Source organism: Vicugna pacos, chromosome 6, assembly GCF_048564905.1.
Source record: "Vicugna pacos chromosome 6, VicPac4, whole genome shotgun sequence".
Lineage (NCBI taxonomy): Eukaryota > Metazoa > Chordata > Mammalia > Artiodactyla > Camelidae > Vicugna > Vicugna pacos.
Genome location: NC_132992.1, coordinates 31,498,656 through 31,522,120, shown reverse-complemented (window position 1 = coordinate 31,522,120; position 23,465 = coordinate 31,498,656). Strand labels below are relative to the sequence as shown.

Below are 23,465 nucleotides of genomic sequence, written 5' to 3'. Positions count from 1 at the left end.
AAATGAATTGAATTGATTGTTTGATTTACAAGTCATTCTCTCGGGTATTTGAATATCATGAACTGATTTCCTAACTCCTGATTCCTCTAGAGAGACCTGACCAAATCAGGCTTCTAAATCTGTAGAGTTTAACATCAGACTTTTGTGACCCCAGGAAAGGATGACATCCCCTGACAACCAGACCAGAGCAGCCACCTGAGCTCATTCAGGCCAAGACTGCTGTTGGATACAGTCATGAATTTTTCAAGGAACTTGTGTGGGAACTTAAACCTTCTGTACTTTCTGAAGTCAAGAAGTGGGAGGAGGCCAGTGTCTGTAGTCGTGGCATCTAGAAGAGTTCTGTGGTCAACTTTTTGAAATTCAACCATCACTGCTTTCCTGAAACTGAAATATTTAAAGCTTTAAAGTCACAGCTCCTATTCCACTCACTTGAAAAAGGATAACATCACATGGGGGTAAAAGGAATTCCTGCTTCCTCTTTTAAGTTCTATAAAAGATGGTTCAATAGTGAGGGCTAACCTTTGATAGAGCATAGATTCAGCCAGTTTGAAGTCAAGTGTCCAATGTAAAGATTATTGAGTGTAACTACCCATTATTGGTCACTATTTGTCAGAATTGGATCCAGAGTTTCATTCCCTAGAAGCCTCAATCAGGAAATGAAAAGCAAGAGGTGCTGTGAAACTTGTTCAGAACTAAGAGGCAAGCTAATGACCCAGATGCGTTCTAACATTCACTTTTAGGGTTTTCTTTCAGCAGCAGGGCCATCTGTCCATGATGTCTTACTGAAGGGTTGCTAGTTCTCTGCTCTTTGCATTCCCTTGAAACAGAGCACAGGAGTAAAGGTGGAGGGAATCAGAGAGCCCCTGACATTCCCTGTTAATCTCCCTCTTCCTTCTGAGTGGATGTGAATCACTCCAGAGCAAAGTCAACCAACTCATTTCAATTTCTTTGACGTCTCACCTCAAGCCATGAGTTGAGATATTAGAGACTCATATAACTAGGGAGAATTTTAAAAGTTCATTAACCCAATCCTTTTTCTTCAGGTGGGGAAATGCCAATCAAGGGATTAGACTGAAAAATGATTCTTCCACCTTGAAAGCCATTTGCTCTGCTCCAGCCATGCCCTCGTCCTGTTCCTCTCATCCTCTCCAGTCACCCTTGCTTTCTCTTTCATCTCTGACATCTCACTACAGCCATCCCTCTGTGCTTCCTCCTCTCTCCTTCTTTACCATGTCCCAAGGCTTATTTATTACATGCAAAGAAACTGCAATATAAAGCACCAGGTACCAACCACAGCTTTTCTTATGTACTTACAGCCTCATTGGTGTTCTCTTCCTTTAACTAGAGACAACCTGGAGAGTAGACTTGCACAGTATCAAGCACTGTCACAACTAGCCATTTAACCAAAATTCTATCCATTCTCTTTACCACAAAGGAGGAAAAGGAATTTTCTCATTTCCTTTTTGCATAATCCCCACTCTGTAAGTTCATGTCCTGGAAGAGACAGGAGTGAGCCAGGGGCCTCTGGAAGTTTCTGAACTAGCAGATCATCTATCAAAATATCCTTTCCCACACACGTTGTTTCCGGTTAACCCTTAATCTTTGGCCAAATTGTTCTAGGTACAAACACCTAAGGACAAACTTCTTCTGTAAAGGTCCAGAGAGTGAATAGTTTAAGCTTTGTAGTCCAAACATATCTGCTCAACTGTCATCATAGCACCAAAGCAGCTACAGATAGTAAGTATAGTGCAGTAAGCAAAGTGTAGTAAGTAAATGAGCATGGCTGTGTTCCAATTAAATTTTATTGACAAAACAGCCCCACCCCTGCCATAGAACATAATTCTCCTTATTTGTCATCCCTCCACGTAAGAGAGAAACCTCTCTGCCACTGTCCCTGGTTTTTATCATCTCTGTCTCTAGTCCCTCCTCGCTTTCCTCTCACCTCAGTGTTACCTCCTGTTTTGTCCATTCTCTAGGTAAGATCACTCCAGAGGATGGAAAGCATCAACAGCTCACTGCTGACCGAGTTCATTCTGACCGGAATTCCCTACCCACCCCAGCTAAGGATGTTTCTTTTAGTGTTATTTTTGCTAATCTACATCCTGACTCAGCTGGGGAACCTGCTCATTCTAGTCACCGTCTGGGTAGACCCACAGCTCCATGCCCGTCCCATGTACATCTTCCTGGGTGTGCTCTCCATCATCGACATGGGCATCTCCTCCATCACTGTCCCACGCCTCTTGATGAACTTCACTTCAGGCATCAAATCCATCCCATTTGGTGGCTGTGTCACTCAACTCTACTTCTATCACTTCCTGGGCAGCACCCAGTGCTTCCTCTACACCCTGATGGCCTACGACAGGTACCTGGCAATATGCCGGCCCCTGCGCTACCCTGTTCTCATGAATGCTAAGCTGAGTACCTTGCTTGTGGCTGGAGCTTGGGGGGCAGGATCCATCCATGGGGCTCTCCAGGCCATCCTAACCTTCCGTCTGCCCTACTGTGGCCCCAGCCAGATAGACTACTTCTTCTGTGACATCCCCGCTGTTCTGAGGCTGGCCTGTGCTGATACAACGGTCAACGAGCTGGTGACCTTTGTGGACATTGGGGTGGTGGTTGCCAGTTGCTTCTCCCTGATCCTCCTCTCCTACATACAGATCATTCAGGCCATCCTGAGAATCCGTACAGCTGATGGGCGGCGCCAGGCCTTTTCAACCTGTGGAGCCCATGTAACCGTGGTAACCGTGTACTATGTGCCCTGTGCCTTCATCTATCTGAGGCCTGAAACCAACAGCCCCCTGGATGGGGCGGCTGCCCTATTCCCCACAGCCATCACTCCTTTTCTCAACCCCCTCATCTATACTCTGCGGAACCAAGAGGTAAAACTGGCCCTGAAGAGAATGATAGGAGGCCCAGGGACCAAGAGCAAGGTTTGAAAATGTCTGACCCCTCCTGGGGATATCTTCACATTTGTAGTTTATTCTAATGGTTAGATTTCAGTGAGTTTTTTTCCTTCTTTTTCTCTTTTACGTAGCCACATAATATCAATACAACAGGATCAAACACAGTTAAAAGTAAAATACTTTCGAACAGTCCCTTAGTGTCTCCTTCAGATAAACAACTCTCAGCTGCCACTTAAATGACATAAGAAAATGAGCCAAACCAACAGCAGAGACTCTGCACTTCACAGTCTAAGATTTTTAAATGCACCCATGAGTCCTAAACTCTTCCTGACCAGTTTCCTTGTGGGAACTGTAGTAACCAAAAGACCATACAATGTAGAGATATTAGATTTAAATTTTTTTTAATATTACACTAATGTAGAAAGGGGTTGATACTGAAAGCTGAAGGCTCTTTGGAGGAGATAAAATGCAGGGCAGACATCTTCCTTCCTCTCCTCCTTTCCTGCCTCTTCCTCAGTACAGCTGCCACAGTGTTGGAAGTGTTTACAGCAGGCTGAGGGTGCTCAGTAGATGTATGGGTAACTTTGGGTGCCTTTCCTGATTCCTTTGGACCAGAGTTTAAGTATCTAAAGGTGACAGGTAAAATGGAACAAGTTAGGAAATCTCTATTTGGTAAGCTTTATGCTAATTATATCCTCTGGATTAATTTCCTGTTCTCTCTGTAATCAGTTTGGTCTTCTCAACATTCCTTCACATCTTCTGCCAAGACAGGAAGACAGGAGTTGAAGGCAGTGGCCCAGCATGAAGGGATGTTGGAGAAGGAATGATGCCTCTTAGGGTGGTCTGCCCCAGGCCCGTATCACTCCCATCTTCTGACAGTGAGACCCCCTATCCACAGCTGGTGTTTGACAGTTCTGGAATTTGTTTCTACAAAGGAGGGTTTCTCCTCCAAACCCCTCTCTGTCACCCACCCTCCTCAAATAAGAGACTGGAAACCCAAACACACAAAGCCACACAGTCACTGCCCTTGATAGTTTTATTAAAGCAGCAGGTAGGCAAATGGGCTCAGCAGACCCCTGGGGCACAACTGCCCACAACAAGTTCACAAACCTCCTTCTGACTTTCTCTTCCACTCTAGGGAGTGAGGCCCTGAGGAGAAAGGGGGCCAAACCCCAGGAAAGAATTTAACAGCAGCAGCAGCAGCAGCAATCTCTCTCTCCCTGTCTCTCTCTCTCCCCCCCCTCCCCCATCTCCCTCTCATCTCCCCTCTGCCTCCACCATCCCTCTAACAGAAATCCACAGGACTGACAGTGAGAGAGCAGGGCGTGGGGGCTAGGACTCAGGGAACAATGAGCTGGCCCAGGCTATGTGGGAGCCCAAAGCCGCTGGGATTGAGCAGGACCTCACAGTGGGAAGGGGAGGGGGGTAAGCAGAACAGCAGACAGCCTTGAGGAGAGGCTACAGAGACTACTCATTCAGATGAATCGGGTGCTTCCCCACACAGACCACACTCACATCCCTCCAGAGGGTGATGCCTTTGTAGTAACAGTGCGGGGGCACAGCATCTGGGTAGAGATTACACTGGGTGACTTTGAAGATAATGAGGTGGCAGTTGTAAATGTCAGACATCTTCACACACCTCACAGCTGGACCCTCGCAGAGGCCACCTGTGTTGGGGGACACACTGTGGACAAAGGTCTTGGTCTTCGTACAGCTCTTATCAGTGGCCAGCCCTCGAACCTTCATCATTACATCACAGTAATATTTGTGCTTGGCAGAGATCTTTGTTTTGGGCCTGTCAAGTTGGTGATGGAGGAGGTCTTGGGGCTCAGAGAAGCCAAGCTGGTCCATTAGGAGGAATAAGAGGAGGGCCCATGTCAGAAGCATGTTTTCTGTTAGAAAAAGGAGAAATCTGTCTCTTAGCCAATGAACACCAAACCTTCATGTGCTCAAAGCCCCCATCCCTCACCCAGAGGATTACAGATACTCTTACTTATCTTCAAAAACACTGCTTCCTTGCACTCATCCCAGAAAATCATTGTAGTCCAACATTCATCTTCCTTCTTTCCATGTCCTCCTGCCTTCATTTCCTCTCATCCCACTGCTGGGGCCCAGCACATTCTCAATCATCTTTTTTAAGACTACATTCACTAAGGATATTGGGGTAAGGGATCTGTCACTTAAATAGGTGGGTGCCTTACACTCCCTTGCATCTTATATACAAGAGCAAAACTGAACCCTAAGTGATCTTTGATCCTCACTCAAATAGTAACACTAACTTATAGAGTACTTTACAATGATGCTTCTAAATTTTTAATGTGCAGTTAAATATCTGGGGATCCTATCAGAATGCAGGTTCTGATTCAGTAGATTTGGAATGGGACCTGAGATTGTCATTTCTAACCAGCTGCCAGATGATTTTGATGCTGTTGGTCCATGGGCTGCACTTTCAATAACAAAGCTTTAGAGTTTACAAAGACCTCTCACATATCTAAGGTCATCACCCTCTCTGTGAGGTCAGGCAGGTATTATGCTAACCCACTTCTAGTAACTGACTTTCAGAAAAGTTCAATGAATCACCCAAAGTCATAAAACATCATGGAGCTGACACAAATCTTAGAACCTCTGGTGTCAAGGAAAATTCTCTGCTCTGCTCCACTTTAGATTAATCCACTGGCCCACTATATTACCTACCAATATAAAGCTCTTCCACTGGAAACTGCTTCATATCTGCATAAGAAAAAAGTTTCACCAGCCCTCACTTTCTCTTGTGCTCATTCTGCCTCACTTGTAAGAATCTCACTTGGCCCCTTAGACACTTCTATTTTCCCACCATTCTCTCTGGGGCAAAAAAAAAAAAAAGGTCACCATGGCTACCTGTACCCCTCCAGTGTAACACCTCACATACCCAGTCTCAATCCTGTATGTGCTCCTTTACTTCGCCCCAGGCTGGTGCTCCTGGAGAGTTAGGTCCTGGAGGTCCTGTGGCTGGAAAGTTTTCTGAGCCTCTTTCCTCTCAGGCTGTGTTATTATAGCACCCAGCTGTAGGGGTAGGAGGCTGGGGGTTGGGGGGTGAGTAACTTGGGTAGTGACCCATCATTTTCTGACGCTGAGAGATGCTGAGGCTTTCTGGCCTGATACCCAAAGCAGACCTCATTCTACGCTCCATTTAATGAATCCAAACATCGAGAACAGGGTTTCCCTGGGGGTAGAAGACCTCACGCAGCCTGAAGCGTGAACAGAAGCAAAGGGAAGGAGCCTGGACCCCTGGGCCTTTGTCTCCGCTCTCTGAGAAGGGATCCCTGTTCCCTCTATAGGGAAGTTAGGCAGCTCCCAAGGACAAGATACAACTACAACAGCAGAAATCCCTCAACCAGTCTGGACCCAGCACAAGCAACAAGTCAGCCTCCACCACGTCTGCTCTCCCCCAGCCCCTAAACCCCCTAAGCAGCCTTGAGGCTCTCAGACTGGAGGAGCTAGCAATCAAAGGTTCTGGGATAGTAATATTTATAGTTTTCCAAAAGAAAAGCACAGCAAGAAAAAAGTAAGGAGGGGCTGAGGGGCCCTTGAAGAAAAAGAGCAAAGTCTGAGATCTGGGGGAAAAAACAGGAAGCTGGTGATGATGGTAACAGCTCTCTTTAATACCCTCCTGGCTACTATGACTTAAGATCCAAACACCCCAAGATCTCTCTTCCCTCCAGCCGTAGCCAGGGCTTTGTTCTCCAAATGTTTGCCCTGGAACCACACTAAAACAGCTCTCCAAATGCCTTGGCAGCCTTATCTGTGCCTGACCTCTGCAGCCTTTGTCACCCTCCTGGAGCAGGTCACTGTATTTGTTTCTCTGCTTGTTTACTCCTTCAGCCTAGCCTTCTGGGCCTCCTTCTCTGCTCCAGGACTTCTCATGTGATTCAGGCCTCACCTGATCTGCCACAGGCCAATGGGCAGGAACCATTATTCCCAGACCACGGTATAGAACACTGAAGCTATTTACCTAGCAATGAAAGAGTGTGTGGACCATAGAGGAGAATCAAGATCTGAAATATACAGAATTGTATCATACAATTAGTTTGCCTTTTCTAAGTACCTCATATAAGTGCAATCATACAATATTTGTCCTAAGTACTTTTCATTTATAATAATGTCTTGCAGGTTCATCCATGTTGTAGCATATATCAGAATTTCTTTCCTTTTAGGGTTGAATAATATTCCATTGTATGGCTATACCCCATATTGTTTATCCAATTATCATTTGATGATCAATTGGGTTGCTTCTACTTGTTGGCTATTATGAATAATGCTGCCATGAACATTCATTCATGTACATGTTTTGGTGAAAATACGGCTGTTAACCTGCGACTTGAAAGATGAGAAAGTATTCGGCAAGACTAGCATGGTTAATGAAAGTAAGGATCTGGGATATAAGAAAAGATGAGCGGGGTATGGCTCAGTGGTAGAGTGCATGCTTAGCATGCATGAGGTCCTGGGTTCAATCCCTAGTACCTCCATTAAAATAAAAATAAATTTAGAAACCTAATTCCTACACACACCCCTAAAAAAAGAAAAGAAAAGATAGGACAAGTAGCATGGGGCTAGATCGTTTAGATCTTTGTAAGGACTATGGATTTCATTCTAAGTATAATGCCAAAGCCATTGACTAAATCAGAGCTCCACATTGACTTGATCCAACTTGTGTTTTAATATTGTCACTCTTGCTGCTATGTAGTGAATGGGTTGCAGAGGACAAAACACAGTAAGGAGACTAGTTAGACTAGACTGTTGCAACAGTTCAGGTAAGGGGTGATAATAGCCTGGATTAAAGTTATGGTGGTGAAGGTGGGGAGGGCATAGCTCAATGGTAGAGCATGTGCTTAGCACGCATGAGGTCCTAGGTTCAATCCACAGTACCTCCATTAAAAATGAATAAACATAATCACCTCCTCCCCCTTAAAAAAAGTTTTGGCAGTGAACATTGAAATTTGTGAATGCCCTCAGGATGTATTTGTCTCCTCTGCCAGGCTTAAGTTTTGAAGAAAACCAAACAACAAAGAATTGAATAATTTCATTGACTTTACAACATTGGGATGAGGTTCAGTAAATATCGACTTCTTCTTCCAGCATTTTCAGCTTTAGAGTTATACTTACAACCTGCAGTTTTGTAGGGCTGCCACACTCTTTTCTGTTTATAAGTTCAGAATACAGAGTTTAACTTTCCTGCAAGCTCCTTGTGATCAGTTAGCTCCCAAATGATCTCCACCAGGAAGGGCATTTTTATTGAACTCATTGTGATTTAATACATCTTACATTTCCCTTTCATAATTATTATTTTCTAATAGGAATACATCCAATGGTCATAGTAGAAATTAATCTCTTTTAGATCAAAGGCACCATATTATTTCTTTTTGAAAAAATAGAATTTATTAAGCACACGTCACATCTTTTGTAATTGTCCTACAGTTCTTGGGTAGTCTATTGTGCTGTTTGTTTTTCCAGTCACTTTTCTGTTTGTTTTTCAGTTTGGGAGGTTTTATTGAGATATCCTCAAGCTCAGAGTTGTTTTTTTTTTCCCTCAGTTGCTTCCAGTCTACTAATAAGCCCATCAAATGCATTCTTCATTTCTGTTACTGTGTGTTTTATCTCTTGTGTTTCTTTTTGGTTCATTCTTAGGATTTCCTCTTCTCTGCCTACGTTGCCCATCTGTTCCTGCACACTGTGTTACTTTATCCATCAGAGCTGTTAGCATGGCAATCATAATTGTTTCAAATTCCTGGTCTGATAATTCTAACATCCCTGCCGTATCTGAGTTAGGTTTTGATGCTTGCTTGGTCTCTTCAAACTGCCTTTTTTTTAACTTTTAGTATATCTTACAATTTTTTCTTGATCGCTGGGCATAAGCTACTTGGTAAAAGGAACTGCGGTAAATGTGCCATTAGTAGTATGGTAGAGAGATACGCGAGCAGGGGAAGCCTTCTATAGTCCTGTGATTACATCTTAGTCTTTTAGTGAGCCTGTACCTCTGAATTTTGAACTTCACACATCCTTCTCATGGCGCAGGTGGGACAGGATGGCTAGAAGGGACTGGAGTTGAGTATTTCCCTTTTCCCAGGTCAGCTAGGCTCTGATAATACCCCAGCAGGTTAGGCTCTGGTTAAACAGTTGCCCCTGAGGGCAGGACTTGTTAAGAACAGAATGCTTTGGCATCTTTCAAAATGAGTCTATTTTCTCTTTTTCTGCTGGAAGCATGAGGGAATTTCTCCCTAGTAATCACTGTGAGAACCAGATTGAGCTCCCAAAGGTAAGACTCACAAACCCGGAAGCCCCACTATGACTGAGTAACCCGGAGTTTTTAATCTCTCAGACTTGTCCACATTGAGCCTCCAGGAAATTATCAATCACAATTCAGGTTTCCCTACCCTAGCGCTGGTTCTGGTTCTGAGGCTGGGGCTTGGTGTGCAGTGTAGGCTCATCAATTGTAACAAATGTACCTCTCTGCTGGGAAAGTCCATTATGGGGGAGGCTATGCATGTACATGTGCAGGAGATATATGGGAACTGTCTGGACCTTCTGCTCAGTTTTGCTATGAATCTAAAACTGCTCTAAATGTTATAAACTATTTTAAAAAGAAGACTGCAGAAAAGAACCAGAGAAGGTCAAAAGACAGAAATAAAGGTTGGGGAAATAGAACTTCAGAAAAGAAGACAAAAAGGAACAATTAGTCAATGTGTTGAGTATCATTTTTTATTTCATCCTGTGTATACACAAAACCAGGGGGAGATGTGCCAAGTACAATTTGAAAGAATTCATGGAAGAAAGCACTCCCCTATGAAGAAAATGGACTGTTTCTCATGCCTTCTTCCTGTGCTGATTCCCAGAATCCCCCTAAAGGGCCCTTAAATGGAACACGTAGTTACAAGCAGGGGGTGGGACTGTGTTACTAGCTCTCTGAGAGGTGCCCTCTAGCCTAGCTGCTAGGCTCTCTTCCTGAGAGGGCTGTCCCTCTAAACTGTGTTTGGGAGACGCTAGGATCCTGCACGATAGCTGTGGGGGTCCAAGGACAGCAGTACGTGCCTGCCCCAGCCTGGGCTTCTGCTTCCGAGATGGAGAGGAAGAAGGTCAGCACATCAGCTCTTGTTCATTCCTTCCACCAAGAAGTACTGCTGCTGGTCTTCTCCTGAACAGGGGCAAGTGCACACTGTCACTGTGATTATTAATTTTCTTCTGAATACAGCAGAAGGAACACATATTCCTTTGGGTACTCCTTGTGAAATAATAGCTTTGGCACAATAATGCTCAGACAATTCTGGCTCCCTCCAGAATCTCCTTTCAGGTTGTAACCCAGCAAGTGTGTTTATTGCCCATTGCACCGTTAAGACCAAAACCCACTGCAGTGGTGTTTCGCAGACACAGAAAAAGGCTTTATTACAGGGCGGCCAAGCAAGGAGACAGGAGACAATCCTCAAATCTGTCTCCCCTGTTGAGTGGGGTATTTATCTATCATGGAAGTAAGGAGCAAGAGGGGGAGGGGACTCAGAAATGTTTGGTGGAAAGTAAACATAAGTTTCAAGCGTTCTCTGCACAGGTGTGACTGTCCTTCATGCCTTTTCATGGGTCACATGTGCAGTTTCGGGAGGTTCTGTATGTTGGATGCAGTGGATTTTCGACCTGTGATGTCCAAAGCTCAGTATCAGCCCACTCTAGTGTCTCAATGTGCCTGCCAGATGCTCAATCCAAGTGGCGATTAGCAGGTTGCTTCCATTCCTGCTGTTTCCCTGGCACTCTGCAAAATAAGCTGGAGGGGGTGGATGCGGTCTCTGTTAATCATTTGTTTCCAACTATGGGCCTTGTAAATTGCAGGGTATGTTTCAAGATATGCTGTGAAGAGCTCTGAGTCTCCTAGAAATGTGATGCTGTCAACAAATAGATTCTTCCTGACCCCTATGGTAGGCCAATTAAAATAATCACTCTTAGAAGAGATCTTTATAAGAAAGAAAATGGTTAGATAATCACTGTCAGAGGAGACTCAGAAAGAAAAGAAAATCTGGTTTAAGATCTTTAGACTTTTGCCTCCTGGTGCTGTTGAATTAGGTGGGTGGCTAATTTCACAGGACAAACCTAATATCTTGAAAGTTCATTCTAAATAATTTTTTCATTGCTCATTTCATCTAAGAAGATAATGTGAATTGCATCACACAGAACAGTTCCATATTATACCAAATTTGAGGGACTTTAATTATTTTAAGCTATTTTAAGAGCTGCTTATGGGGCTCAGGATTAGGGAATACTTATTCCCAGTGGCTAGAGAGGTTAGGTGCTTTATGAAAAGCACCCGTGTCCTGGATCCAGGGTACCTAGGAAGTGAAGTTATATTCAGAAGGTCACTTGTGAGCACCAAAGTAGAAAAAAGGGGACCAGTGGTCTGGAGGGCCCTGTGCTCGTCTGCTAGGGCTGCCAAAACAAAACAGCACAGTCACAGAGGTTTAAACAACAGAAATGTGTTTCTCACAGTCTGGAGTCTGGAAGTCCAAGATCAAAGTGCCACAGGGCTGGCTTCTCCCGAGGAGAATTGCCTCTTGTGGCTTTCAGATGACCACCTTCTTTCTGTGTCCTCACATGGCCTTTTCTCTATATATACACATCCTTGACGTCTCTTCTTATAAAGACACTGGTCCTACTGGACTAGGGCCCAACCCTTATGACCTCCTGTAACCTTAATTACCTCCTTAAAGGTATCCCTGTCTCCCAATACAGTTACACTGGGGGTTAAGGTTCAACATATCAATTTGGGTGTGACACAACTCAGACCCACGAGAAGCCAGGCGAGTGGCCACAGCAGCTCTCCTCAGATAGTGATGGTTCAACGTGAGAGTCTTGATCTCTGACCCCTCCTCCTTGGGCTCCAAGAAGACCACTCCCCTTATGTTTACTTTCTTTCTTTAGGCAACTGACTGTGCAGTGACATAATTTAAGTTTCTGTTGGTTACAAACACATTCCAGCGGCCTCCCCTTGCCATGCCCAGGTTCCTTGATACATTTACCTCTTCCAAGTCTCTTCAGACTCTTATGTCCAAAGGGTCTATATGGATGTACATCTAATTGTGTCCATTATGAGATCATCTCACTAGGTGAAATTTAATCTAGCACTTAAAAAAATAGCCTAGCACACAAGAAGACAGTGTAGGGACCTGGCTAAGAGCAGATTCTAAGAACTGACTGCTAGGATTCAAATTCCAGTTCTGCCACTACCTGTGTGACCTTAGCCAAGTTACTTCATCGCTTGGTGCCTCAGTTTACTCATCTGGAAAAGGGGAATCTACTATTACCTTCTTCATAAGTAGGGCCAGGACTAGGCTGAAGCAAAAGTACCTAGGGTGCAAAAGTGCACTTATGTGACCACGAGTCAGTGTCTCTTAAATTTTGCTCCCCAGATGCCTGTCTTGCTTTACCCCTAGTCCCAGCCCTGTTCGTAAGGTTGTTGTAAAAACATCAAATGAACAAAACACCTAGAACAGTGCATGGCATAGAAGAAGGGATGTGTAAGAGTTAGATAGGCATTAACTGCTGCTATTATTATTATTAGGAGAGTAGCGTGGAAAAAGAGCCAGAGTGGGATTTTGAAGAATTCAATTAAATTAAACAAAAGAAAAAAAGTTGTTGACTTTTTGCTTCACTGTATCCCCAAAAGCAAGAGGGATGACCTCTCCTTTCTCCATAATAATGCAGCACAATGTTTCCACTGGAACCACCTTCAAAAGTTCAGCCATGTTCAGAAACAACCAAGCTCTGCAGAATAAAAGGTGGAGGGGCACAGCTCAGGGACAGTGGGTTTTTTTTCCACTTCTTCTGCCAAAAATGTATGTATGACTATGAGTCTGGGACTCAACAGTGTAGCAGCAATCAAATATTCTTCATTAAGCACCCATATATAGAGTGGGTTTCTTCCGATTAGCAGCCTGCAACTTAAAAGCAGGCCAATTCAAAACTCCGGAGAACCAGAGAATTACTTTAACTTAATACAGGATTTTAAAAAGTGGGGAAGAAATTCAGCCATGTTTCTCACTCTTGCCGAGTCTGCTCAAACTGGGATGGTCTGATCCTGAAATGCGACCTCAATATATATGCAGCCAGTGTGTATGGTAGTGTAAGAAGGATACAGGATTCATAAAGTTGGACTCAGTGATTTTCCTTGAATGGATTATCCAAAGCATCTACCTGCTGAAAGAAACGCTAGTTCTTTGTACAGAAAATTTTTAAATGAATAAATTTTAAAACATCAATTATAAATGTTTTAATGTGTATAGAATAGTTAATGGGTTATAGAAATCTTTTTTTAAATTTACCATTATCTTCTCAATGGATTTATCTTCAGAATATGTGACTTGTTTTCCTCCCTGTCATATGAAAGCATTTATGCTGGGGGGGGGGGAAAGGTGTTGCGTTTACTATAGCACCTACTGCTGTGAACGGTGCAAAATGAATACAATGTGGTCTCTGTGCCAGAGGGACTCCCAGTCCAGCCAAAGAAACAGGTGCAGGCTCCACCCTTGATAAAAGGTGAACGTTGGTAAATGGTATAATCAAGGTATAAACAATGTGCTGTGCTATTACGGAGAAAGGCGAGGTCACGTGCAAGTAGAAGGTTTAATGAGAACCTACAGCGTGCTCAGCCCTGTGCCCAGAGCTGTGGTGTCATAGAAGGTGCACAAAAGCCTTCACCTCCCTTCTGACGTGGATGACTATTTAGTTGGAGTGACAAAGCTAATACACATTCTCAAGAGCAGCAAACAATGTTCCATGTTAGGCTGTGGGCAGAATACTGAAAGCATTTCAGCCTTCCAGAGAAGAAGGAGGCCCATAGGAGCTGGAGTAGTGAGGGATGGAAGGAGGATTCTAGGACATGGCGGGGTACCCTGGTGGGAGGGAATGCGGGACCAGGAGGAGCCTGGCCAAACTGCAACAGAGGGAGGAGGAGGCAGAGAGAGGAAGGCTATTTGGTAAGAAGGAGGCCTTCAGGAACTAGGGGGAATATTACCGAGTGTAGTAGCCAATTTGAGAGCCATTAAAAGGTTTGGGACAGACAAGGGACCCGATGCAAGTGATATTTGATGAGCAGTTTGTAGGATGGAACAGAGAATGAAGGTGGTGGTGAAGGGGTGGTCTGGAGGTGGGAAAATGGGGGTAGCAGGGCCAGAGGTGATTCTTCAGAGGGAAGTGCTAAAGATCTGAACTAGGGATGACCTGTGGGAATGGAAGGAAAATGTTTCCACTGCATTTTATGAGACACAGCTATGAGAAGTATTTTGATAAAGGGAAGAAGGAGGGGGAAAAGGAAGAAGGAAAGAGGAAGTAAAGTCTCACCAGTTAATAGAACCAAGTGCTTTCCACGGGGAAGGTAAAGTTGGGAGGCAGAGCTGCTTTAAGGGAGATAACTAGTGGTGGTTTATACACACTGATACAGTAGGAGGGAACAGCAAGTCCCTCCTCTCACCCAATCCCCACTCCTTCCCATCAGAGAGAATCAGATTCAAAAGAAGTTTGTCAAGCCCGGCATCCATTATGACTGAGAACCAGGTATGAAAAGTGCCAGATAAAAAATGTCACTTACCATCTGTCTCTACAAGGATGGAGTCAGTAACCACTGCAGTAGCTGACCTTCAACATACCTTGAAAGGAGTTCAGGATGGAGACCAGGCATGAGGCACTCTGTGCTCTGGGAAAACTGGCAGAACATGTCTTCAGACAGATATTTTCAGGATAAAATTGTATGATCTCAATTTCTGGCTTTTCCCCATACTTAGAAAAGCACTAAAATCATTAACTAAGATACCTGTCCCTCATGGCTAGTAGTAGCCCTCTTCCAAGACGTGTGCTTGACTGCATGTACCCCTTCTCCAAAATCGCATGCGTTCTGACCTCCTCACTCAGCTCTTTGGAGCAGCTCCTCAGAGGCTGCTCTGTCGGGCTGTAGTCCTCAGTGGGTCCCCAAATAAAACTGAAACTCACAGCTTTCATGCTGTGCATTTCTATTTTAGCTGACAAAAGTATGAAGTGTTTCTATGATGCCACCAGACCCTCCCAGAAGAGTAGGGAAGAATCATATATTCCTCAACACAAGGTAAGGACCAGAGCTTTGCTAAAAGGGAGGTAGGGTATCTTTAGTATGGGCTCATACTGTGTTGACTTAATTCATTAATACTGACAATAATAAATGACCTTGAGAGATGTACTCACTTAATACGTCAACCTGAATAGGAACCAGCAAGCCCATCATTCTCATTGGTACAAAGACTGGATTTAAAGAACTCCAGAAACTGAAGCCCCCCTCACTCCACTGGCAGCTCAGGATTGGAGGGAGGACCCACGGGATACCCCTTCCTCTGAAGATCCAAGTCTTGAGGTGCCTTCCCTTGTACAGTGAAAGGGAAAATCCAGGCTAGCTAGAACTTCCATTTTTCTCTCACTTTGTAATTCCCTTCTAAAATTGTCCTAGCTTTCCATTTAAGAACATCACAGTTCCTCTGGTGTGTTCGTCCTGGGAAAACTGACGGAATCAAGAAACAAGAGGAAGGAGATGGATCTGCCCTTCCCTAGTCCCTCCTAGCTCCTGAAGAGAAAGAGAGACAACCTGTGGGTGGGTGGGATGGGGCAGAGGCCGCAGACTATCTGTCGTGGCAGCAGAAAGAATCACACCCCTGGAGGAACCAGAGAAGATATACCTGGTGGAATAAACCTTCTGGCTTCTCTTTGTAAACTAGCAAAGGCTGCCCTCCAGAGGGGAAAAGAAAGGAAGAGAAGAGCACTGACCAGCTCTGGGATTACGCTGGACGTTTAGTGACAAGACGTTCGGATAGGAAATATCTACTGTGGCGTCAGGAGGGTTGAGACTAGACCTTGTGTACGCATGTTTGCGTTGGATGCAAAAAAAAAAAAAGTCTTCAACAGAAAGATGATATTTAAATATTTTTAATATACATGAGAAGGAGCAAGTACTAAATGCTAAACACTTTCCTAGAAGTGGCTCCTGCACATTACATCTTTGCATCCTCTGCCTTTTGCAGCAGCCTGCATTGCAGACTCTCACTCATTAATCTCGCATCTTGGAGGTAATTTGGTATTTCTACCACCAGGTGGAGATGTTCCATTGCTCTTCACTTCGCTATCAAAGAGACGAGAGGTTCTTAAGAAATTTGGGGGTGGGGGCAGGGGTCAGGTTCTTTGGTTCCACCAGTTATACAAATAAGCACTTGCCTTCACGCCCAAGAGCGAAAAGAATTTGGAGAGTGAGCATGAAAGGTCAGGCAGTGGCTGCCTCTTCCTCTCTTTTTGTTTTCTTAGTCTTTTGGTTTCCATGGGGATCTGTGTTTGAGCAGCAACTCTGAATCCATTTACTGCCCCTCAAGGCTTGGGGCTGAGCCCAGAGACTGGCTGTGAAAAACAGCAGGAGTTGGAATGGATAGAAAAAAAGAGATTTATTTGGTAAATTTGGCTAGCAAAAGATGACAGGTAGAGGAGGAGGGGAGATGGGGTGAGCCATGGAATGGGGTGCACAGAGGAATGCAAAAGGCAGATAATGTTTTAGTGCAAATAAAATTTGGGGGGTGTTAAAATCTTTTCCAAAATTCTCTAATTAGGGGTACTTTGTTTTCTCAACATAGACCATTTCAGTACACTCTGGGCCCTTTATATGACCAGGCCCTCTCCGACCCCTATCCAAAAAGCGTCAGTAGAGCTGTCAGAACCCACGTGGGGTCCTGATGTGTCTTCCTGTTCCACAAGCACTCTAGAGCAAGAGATGAGAGCTCCAAGGAAAGACCATCCACCGTATTCCCTAGGCGTAGGACAGTGCCTGGCCCACAGTAAACTCTCAGTAAAATAGTTGTTGAATGGATGAATGAATAAGTGAGCAGTAAGACCAGGATGGCCTGGACTAATTTTACTCAGTTCTAACTTGAGAGAAGACAAACTAGAGGCAAAGAAAAAATGTTATCTTTTCTTGTCATCAGAATCATAAGGATGTGAATGTGTTCATTCAGAGATCAATTCATTCAAAGATTGATTAGAGGGTTTTGTTGCTTTTCTGCTTAAATCAGAGGTTTTTCATATTTGCATTACTAATAGCCCCTGTTTCTAAGAGTATTTGCATTTCCGTCAGTTTGAGCTATTATTCAGGACCCATTCACAGATAGCAGTCATCTGCATATGAACGGCGCCCTACCTGCAGATAGAATCAAGTTTTCCCTCTTAATCGCTTACCTTCTAGCCCTATCTTTTCACCTCGCTTTCTCTCCCATTATCCTGTTTAATTACCACTCTCTGTAATTATCTCATTTATTTACTCGCATTTTGATTGCTTGTCACCTCCCACAGGTAACAAGTTCCTTGCTGCTTTCCTCACAGAGCCTTCAATTGTAAATTTTAGAGTCTAAATCGTCAAGTCTTACCTTTTTTTTTTTGAAAACTTATTCTTCATGATCCTCCTTTAATCTATTCACCCTCCTGCCCTCCAATTGGAAGTGACCTTTTCTTCCTCTGAATGTGTACACGTTTGATCTGCATTTCTCATAGCACTCACCATTTGCTACCTACACAGGACAGCATAATAACATTAGCCACCAAATGTAGTGAGCTTGAGGGGTTGGCCAGCCACTGGGCCAAATGCTTTAACTGACTTTTGTTAAATCTCTACCATAATCCTATGAAGTAGGTACTATTAACCTCATTTTTATATGAGGAAACTGAGGCTCAGAGAAGCTAAGTAAAATGGCTAGAATTTTGAGTGGATAAGTAGTGAAGGCAATTTAAACCTAAAAAGCCAAACCTCAGAATCCATATAGTCTTTGGACTACAGATTTTGTTGTAAGATAAATGTGTTAGAGCCTCAGTTCCATAATTCACGGCTACATGACCCTTAGCAATCTACTAACCTCTCTAAACCTCAATTTCCTAACTGGTAAAATGAGAATACCACTGTCTACGTCACAAGATCACTGCAAGACAGAGACTCACATAGAAGTGGCCCAAAAAGAGTAGCTATTAACATTACCTGCTTACCTGTTTGATCTCCGATACCAAGTTAACACTCCTCCAAAAAGGACCTGTTTTTATTCTCTTTGCATTTATGACACCTAGCACAGTGTTTTATATATAGTAACTAACTAGGGACATTTGCTTACTAGAGGGAGAGAGGAAGCAAGGGAGGGGTAGATGTGTGGTTGGATGAATTGATAGATCACTTATTGCCAAAAACAATCAGTCCAAGTCAAATCTCCTCTCTTCTTCCCACGGAACTTTGTGCATCCTCTATGAAATTTCCTCACATCATATTATATTTTCTGGTTTAATATTTACCCCTCAAGGAGAGGCAAGGTCCATGTCTTATTTACTGTTGTAACCCCAGCATCTCAGTTCTCTTGTTTCTCTCTTAATGTGAGTATGCATGTGACTTTATGTGGAGAAGTGTGTATTTTTTAAACTCTACTTGCTCCCTAAATGTAGGTCCACTGAGTGAAATATGAAATGCGTTTGATAAATGTTTGCTGAGAATATAACTAAGTGGAAGATCTAGCTGCCTTGGTCCTTACATCCCAAAAGAAGGAAAGGATTTCTCTGGCTTGGGCTTGGGTTTAAATCCCGAGGTGATTCTGCCATCTGGAGATGAACCTATAAGCTGCTTTGGTTTCAGACTAGACTTACTTCTAGAGAGGTCACAAAGGTCAGCAGGCCTGAGGATTGTTGGTTAATTTTAATATTGTTAATTAATGCAATTCAAATTAAATTTCGATATGCAAATTCAATTACAATTACATGAAGGTCTGCAAAAGAAAGGGAGAAACAGCAGCTTTAGGAATGTAGTCGGCATGTAGTCATCCGCGCTGGCATTCCATCAGTGAGCGCGGAGTGAGTCTCTCAGTTCTCTTGTCCCTCTCTAATACGAGCACAAATGTGACTCCATATTGAGAAGTGTATAGTTTTTATTCTACCTACCTCCTAAATGCAGGCCATCTATATCATTTGATGCTCAGCGAAAGAACCGATAAACTGTTCCAATACCAGAGCAGTCTCTGGTGCATTCCTTCTTCGGGGGTTTTCAACTTTGACGCTGAGTGACTTTGCTTTAACTGATGCCTTTAGAAACTCCCATGGACTTATTATTGCAGGACCCTAGGTAGAAACCGTCGCAATAGACATATTCTGTGGATTGATGTAGCTAGTCATATTTAAAGCACAGAGTTTAAAGCCCAGGTGTTAAAGTCACCTGGTCTAATCTCATCATCGCAAATGAGGAGACTGAGGTCTGCACAGACAAAGACATTTTCCCGGTGACTTAACTGGGAAGTAAAAGAGTCTGCTAGAACCCAAGTCAATGGTTTCCCCACTAAAAATGAAAATATGCTTCATATGAGCTCTATTTGTGAAGCAGATTTTGAATACAAGCTCTTGAAGGGTAGAGAGGACATGAGGTCACATTCACATGCATTATTCCCAGCTAGTATTCTGTAGTTACCCAGCGGGTATCAAAGAATGGCCAAACTATGCTTTCATATAAATGTGCTTTTTATTTTGAAAATTATATACTTTTAATGCTCTTATTTTAAACAGATCTTAACTTTAAAAGGGATTTCATCTTCCTCTAATGGTTATGACATTGTTGCTTGTTTGTTTTCTAAGATTTTAAAGTATGTAATGTGATTTTATTGAGTTTATTTTCTAAAGCTATTTTCATGTGTCTTACTGGGGGTAGGAAGGGAGTGTTCCTTCTTTCATTTCAAGAAAAAAAAGTTAATATACTGGGATTTCAAGTTGACCGAATGAAGATGGACAGCTTAGAAATGGTGTGTGTGGAAAGATGGGGAGGTTTGCAGTATACAGATGGGGGCAGGTGATGGAAAGAAAACTCCCCTTGAATAACAGGCTTATTTCTCCCAATTTTCCCTCTTTACCCTCTCTGTTCCTTCAGACTTTTTGGAAACATACATCCTGGTAACATTTATCTCTTGACAAAAAGATGGAAACAAATGTCATTGAATCAAATAGGGCAAGGAAAAATCTAAACCTCACAGAGTAGAATTTGGTCATTAAGTTTCTCCTCCAAATCCACTGACCCCCGCTCCTTATCTTAGCATATACATTTTGAAAGATATTTTTATCCCGCTCTCTGTGTGTGTGTGTATATGTATATATATAGAGAGAGAGAGATAAAGACAATATACATATATACACAGATATATAGACATAGATATGTGTCTATCTATCTATCTAAAGGAAGGAAGAGAAAGAAAGGAGAGAGAGCAGTCACAACATGTGTAGTAAATTCCTGAACTTCATGTTAGATTCTGTGGGATTAGGATGACCATGGGGTCCAGAAAAGTACGTAGCACTTTAAGATGGACAAAGAATAATGAATCAAAAGTGTATAATTATTAAATCACATAAGTAGCATGTTGTCATTCAGTCTCATTAAAATGCTTCATTGCAGAGAAGCACAAAATTCTCCACAATATACACCATACATCCTTAAATTCCATATTTAAGCTAGTTGCTATTTACCTCAAACCCATTCACGGCGCAGTCCTTCCAGTTTTTAGCTCCTCTCTCTGTTTATTCATTTGCTATCCTATTCCAGCCTGCTTGGACTAGCAGGTTGCCTTTGGGATCTTCAGCTCATCCTCTCTCTCCTCAAGGATTCTGGCTTTGATTTGCCCATCAGCTCTCCTTATTTGGCACTATCTTTTAGAGTAAACTCTAATAAACACCATGAGAACCGTGGGTCCTGGCTCATTTTGAGGCCATATGAGCAGTTCCAAGATAAATAAGGAGCCACATCAGAAGTCCCTAAGCAGGGAGACGATATAGCTCAAAGATAGAGGGCATGCCTAGCATGCACAAGGCCCTGGGTTCAATCCCCAGTACCTCCATTTAAAAATAAATTAATAAACAAACAAACAAACCTAATTATTTTCCCCAACAAAAAGAAAAGAAAAAAGAAGTCCCTAAGAATCCTGGGAGTACCCTAATTATGGATGAGGAATAAAGCAGTGGTATAATTTAGAAATTTTAAAAAATGTTTAAAAAATAAGAAAGAGTTATACCAAAAGATTGAAGTCCAAGTCATTACAAAATAGCTGCATAATAATAAACTGGACAGTATTTGCTTTATTATCTGTTGTGTACTAGGTACTCAGCACATAGTAAATGCTTTAAAAATATTTGTTGAATAAATGAATGTGAATGAATAAACTCTACCAAGGGCAGATTTAAAGGATTTGCACTTAAAATATAATTAGGAATCAATTGGCATCATCAACATGTTTCTCAATCCTTACATTAGTCACTGAAGTATTCCTTTCCTGGGAATGGTTTCCAGTGTGGGGAAGGGATTATTATTATTTGACTGAAATCGTTTAAGGTATGAAGTTATCAGAATGGACTTGGCTCCTAAAACACAATGGTCCCCACAAGAAAAGAAAGTTCATAAATTATAGAGAACATGGAGAAATTAAGATCTAACTTTAAAATTTTTACTTATGCTTGGGTTACCGCTCATTCTTGCCTCTTCCCATTTATTCTCCAGTTTCACGGTGTAGACAAAGGGCAAGTCCCTGAGATAAGATTCAGGAGAAGCTTTTGGAAAGTCACTTAACCGCTCTTGGTCATAGTTGCCTTATCTGAAAAGTGAAAGATTTTGAGATGATCCCTGTGGCGCTTTCTGGGTCCAAAGTCCTTGAAAGTCCACTTGTTCCACTTCTTAAAGTTTCCTCCTGAAAGCTCTGACCATGTTTCTACTGTAGGTTGCCAGTTATTCATAATTTCTGACATACTTCAATCCATTTGTTTGTATTCCTCCAAAGACTGTCCTCTGTGACTTAACTGTTTCTTTCCCATCACTCTGACTTGTTTTCCTTTCTCACAGCTTGGTTTATCTTGTCTTTTTTTTTTCCCTTTGTCATCAAGCTCCACCCCCCTTAGCCTCACTATTTGTATTTGTACCTCATTTGTTGATTCGCTGATTTTCTTTCATTCTTTGTTGACTTGTTGATTTTCTTTCAAATGACCAATCTCAAGATCCCCAGAACTTTAGCAAATTGTTCCTATAATTTCTCCCCTGAAAACACAAACCCACGTATTCCTCCCCACCCCCACCCTAGGCTCCTCCCCACTGCCGGTTAGGCTCATGGCCCTTCCCCCACAGCTACCCTTTCCTGTTCCACTACCTTGACCTCTTCACAACATCAGTTTCCCCATTATTTAACATGAGTAACACGGAAAAATTAAGGAAAGCAAAAAGAATAACTTCTATCCTTTCTCTTATGAATGTTTCAATTCTTGCCATCCTTTGCAGAATAGTCCGAAAAGAAACACCAGACAAGACTCAGTCTGAATGACCCTCCTGATCTTCTCTCCCTCCCTATGCCCCTAAAACACCATGGCAACTGCCACCTGAAAGAGGCCAGGCGGAAATCATCTAATAAGACCAAGGATTGCTTGCCAGTGCTTTCTTATTTAATAAAGTTTTGAAAGGGCACTTTGCCCTTACTCTTTATTGCTCTACTCCCTTAATGCTAGCAAGACAAAGAATGTGTGGTAGTACATGTAATTATAAGAGCCATAATTTGTCGTAGATGTTTATTTGTAAGTCTTCAGCTTTTCATAGGAAGTTGAAAGTTTTAAGTCATCCTCCAGGTCTGCAGCCAGAAAGTGAGGCCTATAACAGAGGCAGAAAGCAGTGGGATGGCAATAAATGGTTACATTGTGGTGCAAAAAAGCACAGGCTGTCCAACTGGGCATTGCTCGGGCAAATTTGAATCTGCCACTTACCAGCTGTAAGACCTTGAACAAGAAAGCTACCGTGCCTTTCTATGCCTCAATTTCTCCATCTATAAAATGGGGTGTTCTGCTTGTCTAAGATGGGGATTATATAATGCTTCCCTTGCAGTTATTTTAAGGATTAAATGAGACCATGTAATCAAAGGGTGTGGCACGTAGAATGCACCCAAGCTATGATTAGCTGTGATTATGGTTATCAATAAAAAGGTTACATATGTTTCTAGATTCCTAGCTTAGTTCTCTTACAATTGAAATCAAATTCCTCATGGGAGTCTAACTTTTAGGAAGGTAGAGGAAATGTTTTCACAGTGCCTGCTTTTCTACAAACTAGAAAACGAGGAATGCTAAGAGCAGAGTATTGTCCTGAGAGAAGCCTTGAATGAAATACCAAAAACTTGCCTGGACACCCACATGACTATCATTGTATTTTTAGGGCAAAAGCCACTATGAGTTTAACACTTTCCAATGACTTAAAAGTATATGAATTTCCAAGGGGGTTGGGGGTGGGAAGGGACAGACTGGGATTTCAAAATTTCTGGATACTGACAGGCATGTGCAGAATAGATAAATAAGATTACAATGTATAGCACAGGGAAATATATACAAGATCTTGTGGTGGCTCACAGCGGGGAAAAAAATGTGACAATGAGTATATGTATGTTCGTGTATAACTGAAAAATTGTGCTCTACACTGGAATTGGACACAACATTGTAAAATGACTATAACTCTATAAAAAAAAAGTA

The 23,465-nt window shown here is 42.7% G+C and overlaps 1 protein-coding gene across 1 annotated transcript; it reads left to right on the top strand.

Moving 5' to 3' along the window:
* Nucleotides 1-1,991: 1,991 nt before the first annotated feature.
* OR10G3 (olfactory receptor family 10 subfamily G member 3) lies at nucleotides 1,992-22,335 on the top strand. The gene is made up of 2 exons (XM_006218723.3): nucleotides 1,992-2,930; nucleotides 22,237-22,335. Exons 1-2 carry the CDS (start codon nucleotides 1,995-1,997, stop codon nucleotides 22,273-22,275), a joined length of 975 nt encoding a protein of 324 aa, XP_006218785.2. The 5' UTR covers nucleotides 1,992-1,994; the 3' UTR covers nucleotides 22,276-22,335.
* The last annotated feature ends 1,130 nt before the right edge of the window (nucleotides 22,336-23,465 follow it).

What these genes read in the sequence shown, in the direction of transcription:
- OR10G3 (XM_006218723.3), top strand. Translation starts at nt 1,995, where the DNA reads ATGGAAAGCATCAACAGCTCACTGCTGACCGAGTTCATTCTGACCGGA. An exon ending in GCCCAGGGACCAAGAGCAAG is followed by an intron (nt 2,931 to 22,236) that starts GTTTGAAAATGT and finishes CATCCTTTGCAG; the next exon opens with AATAGTCCGAAAAGAAACAC.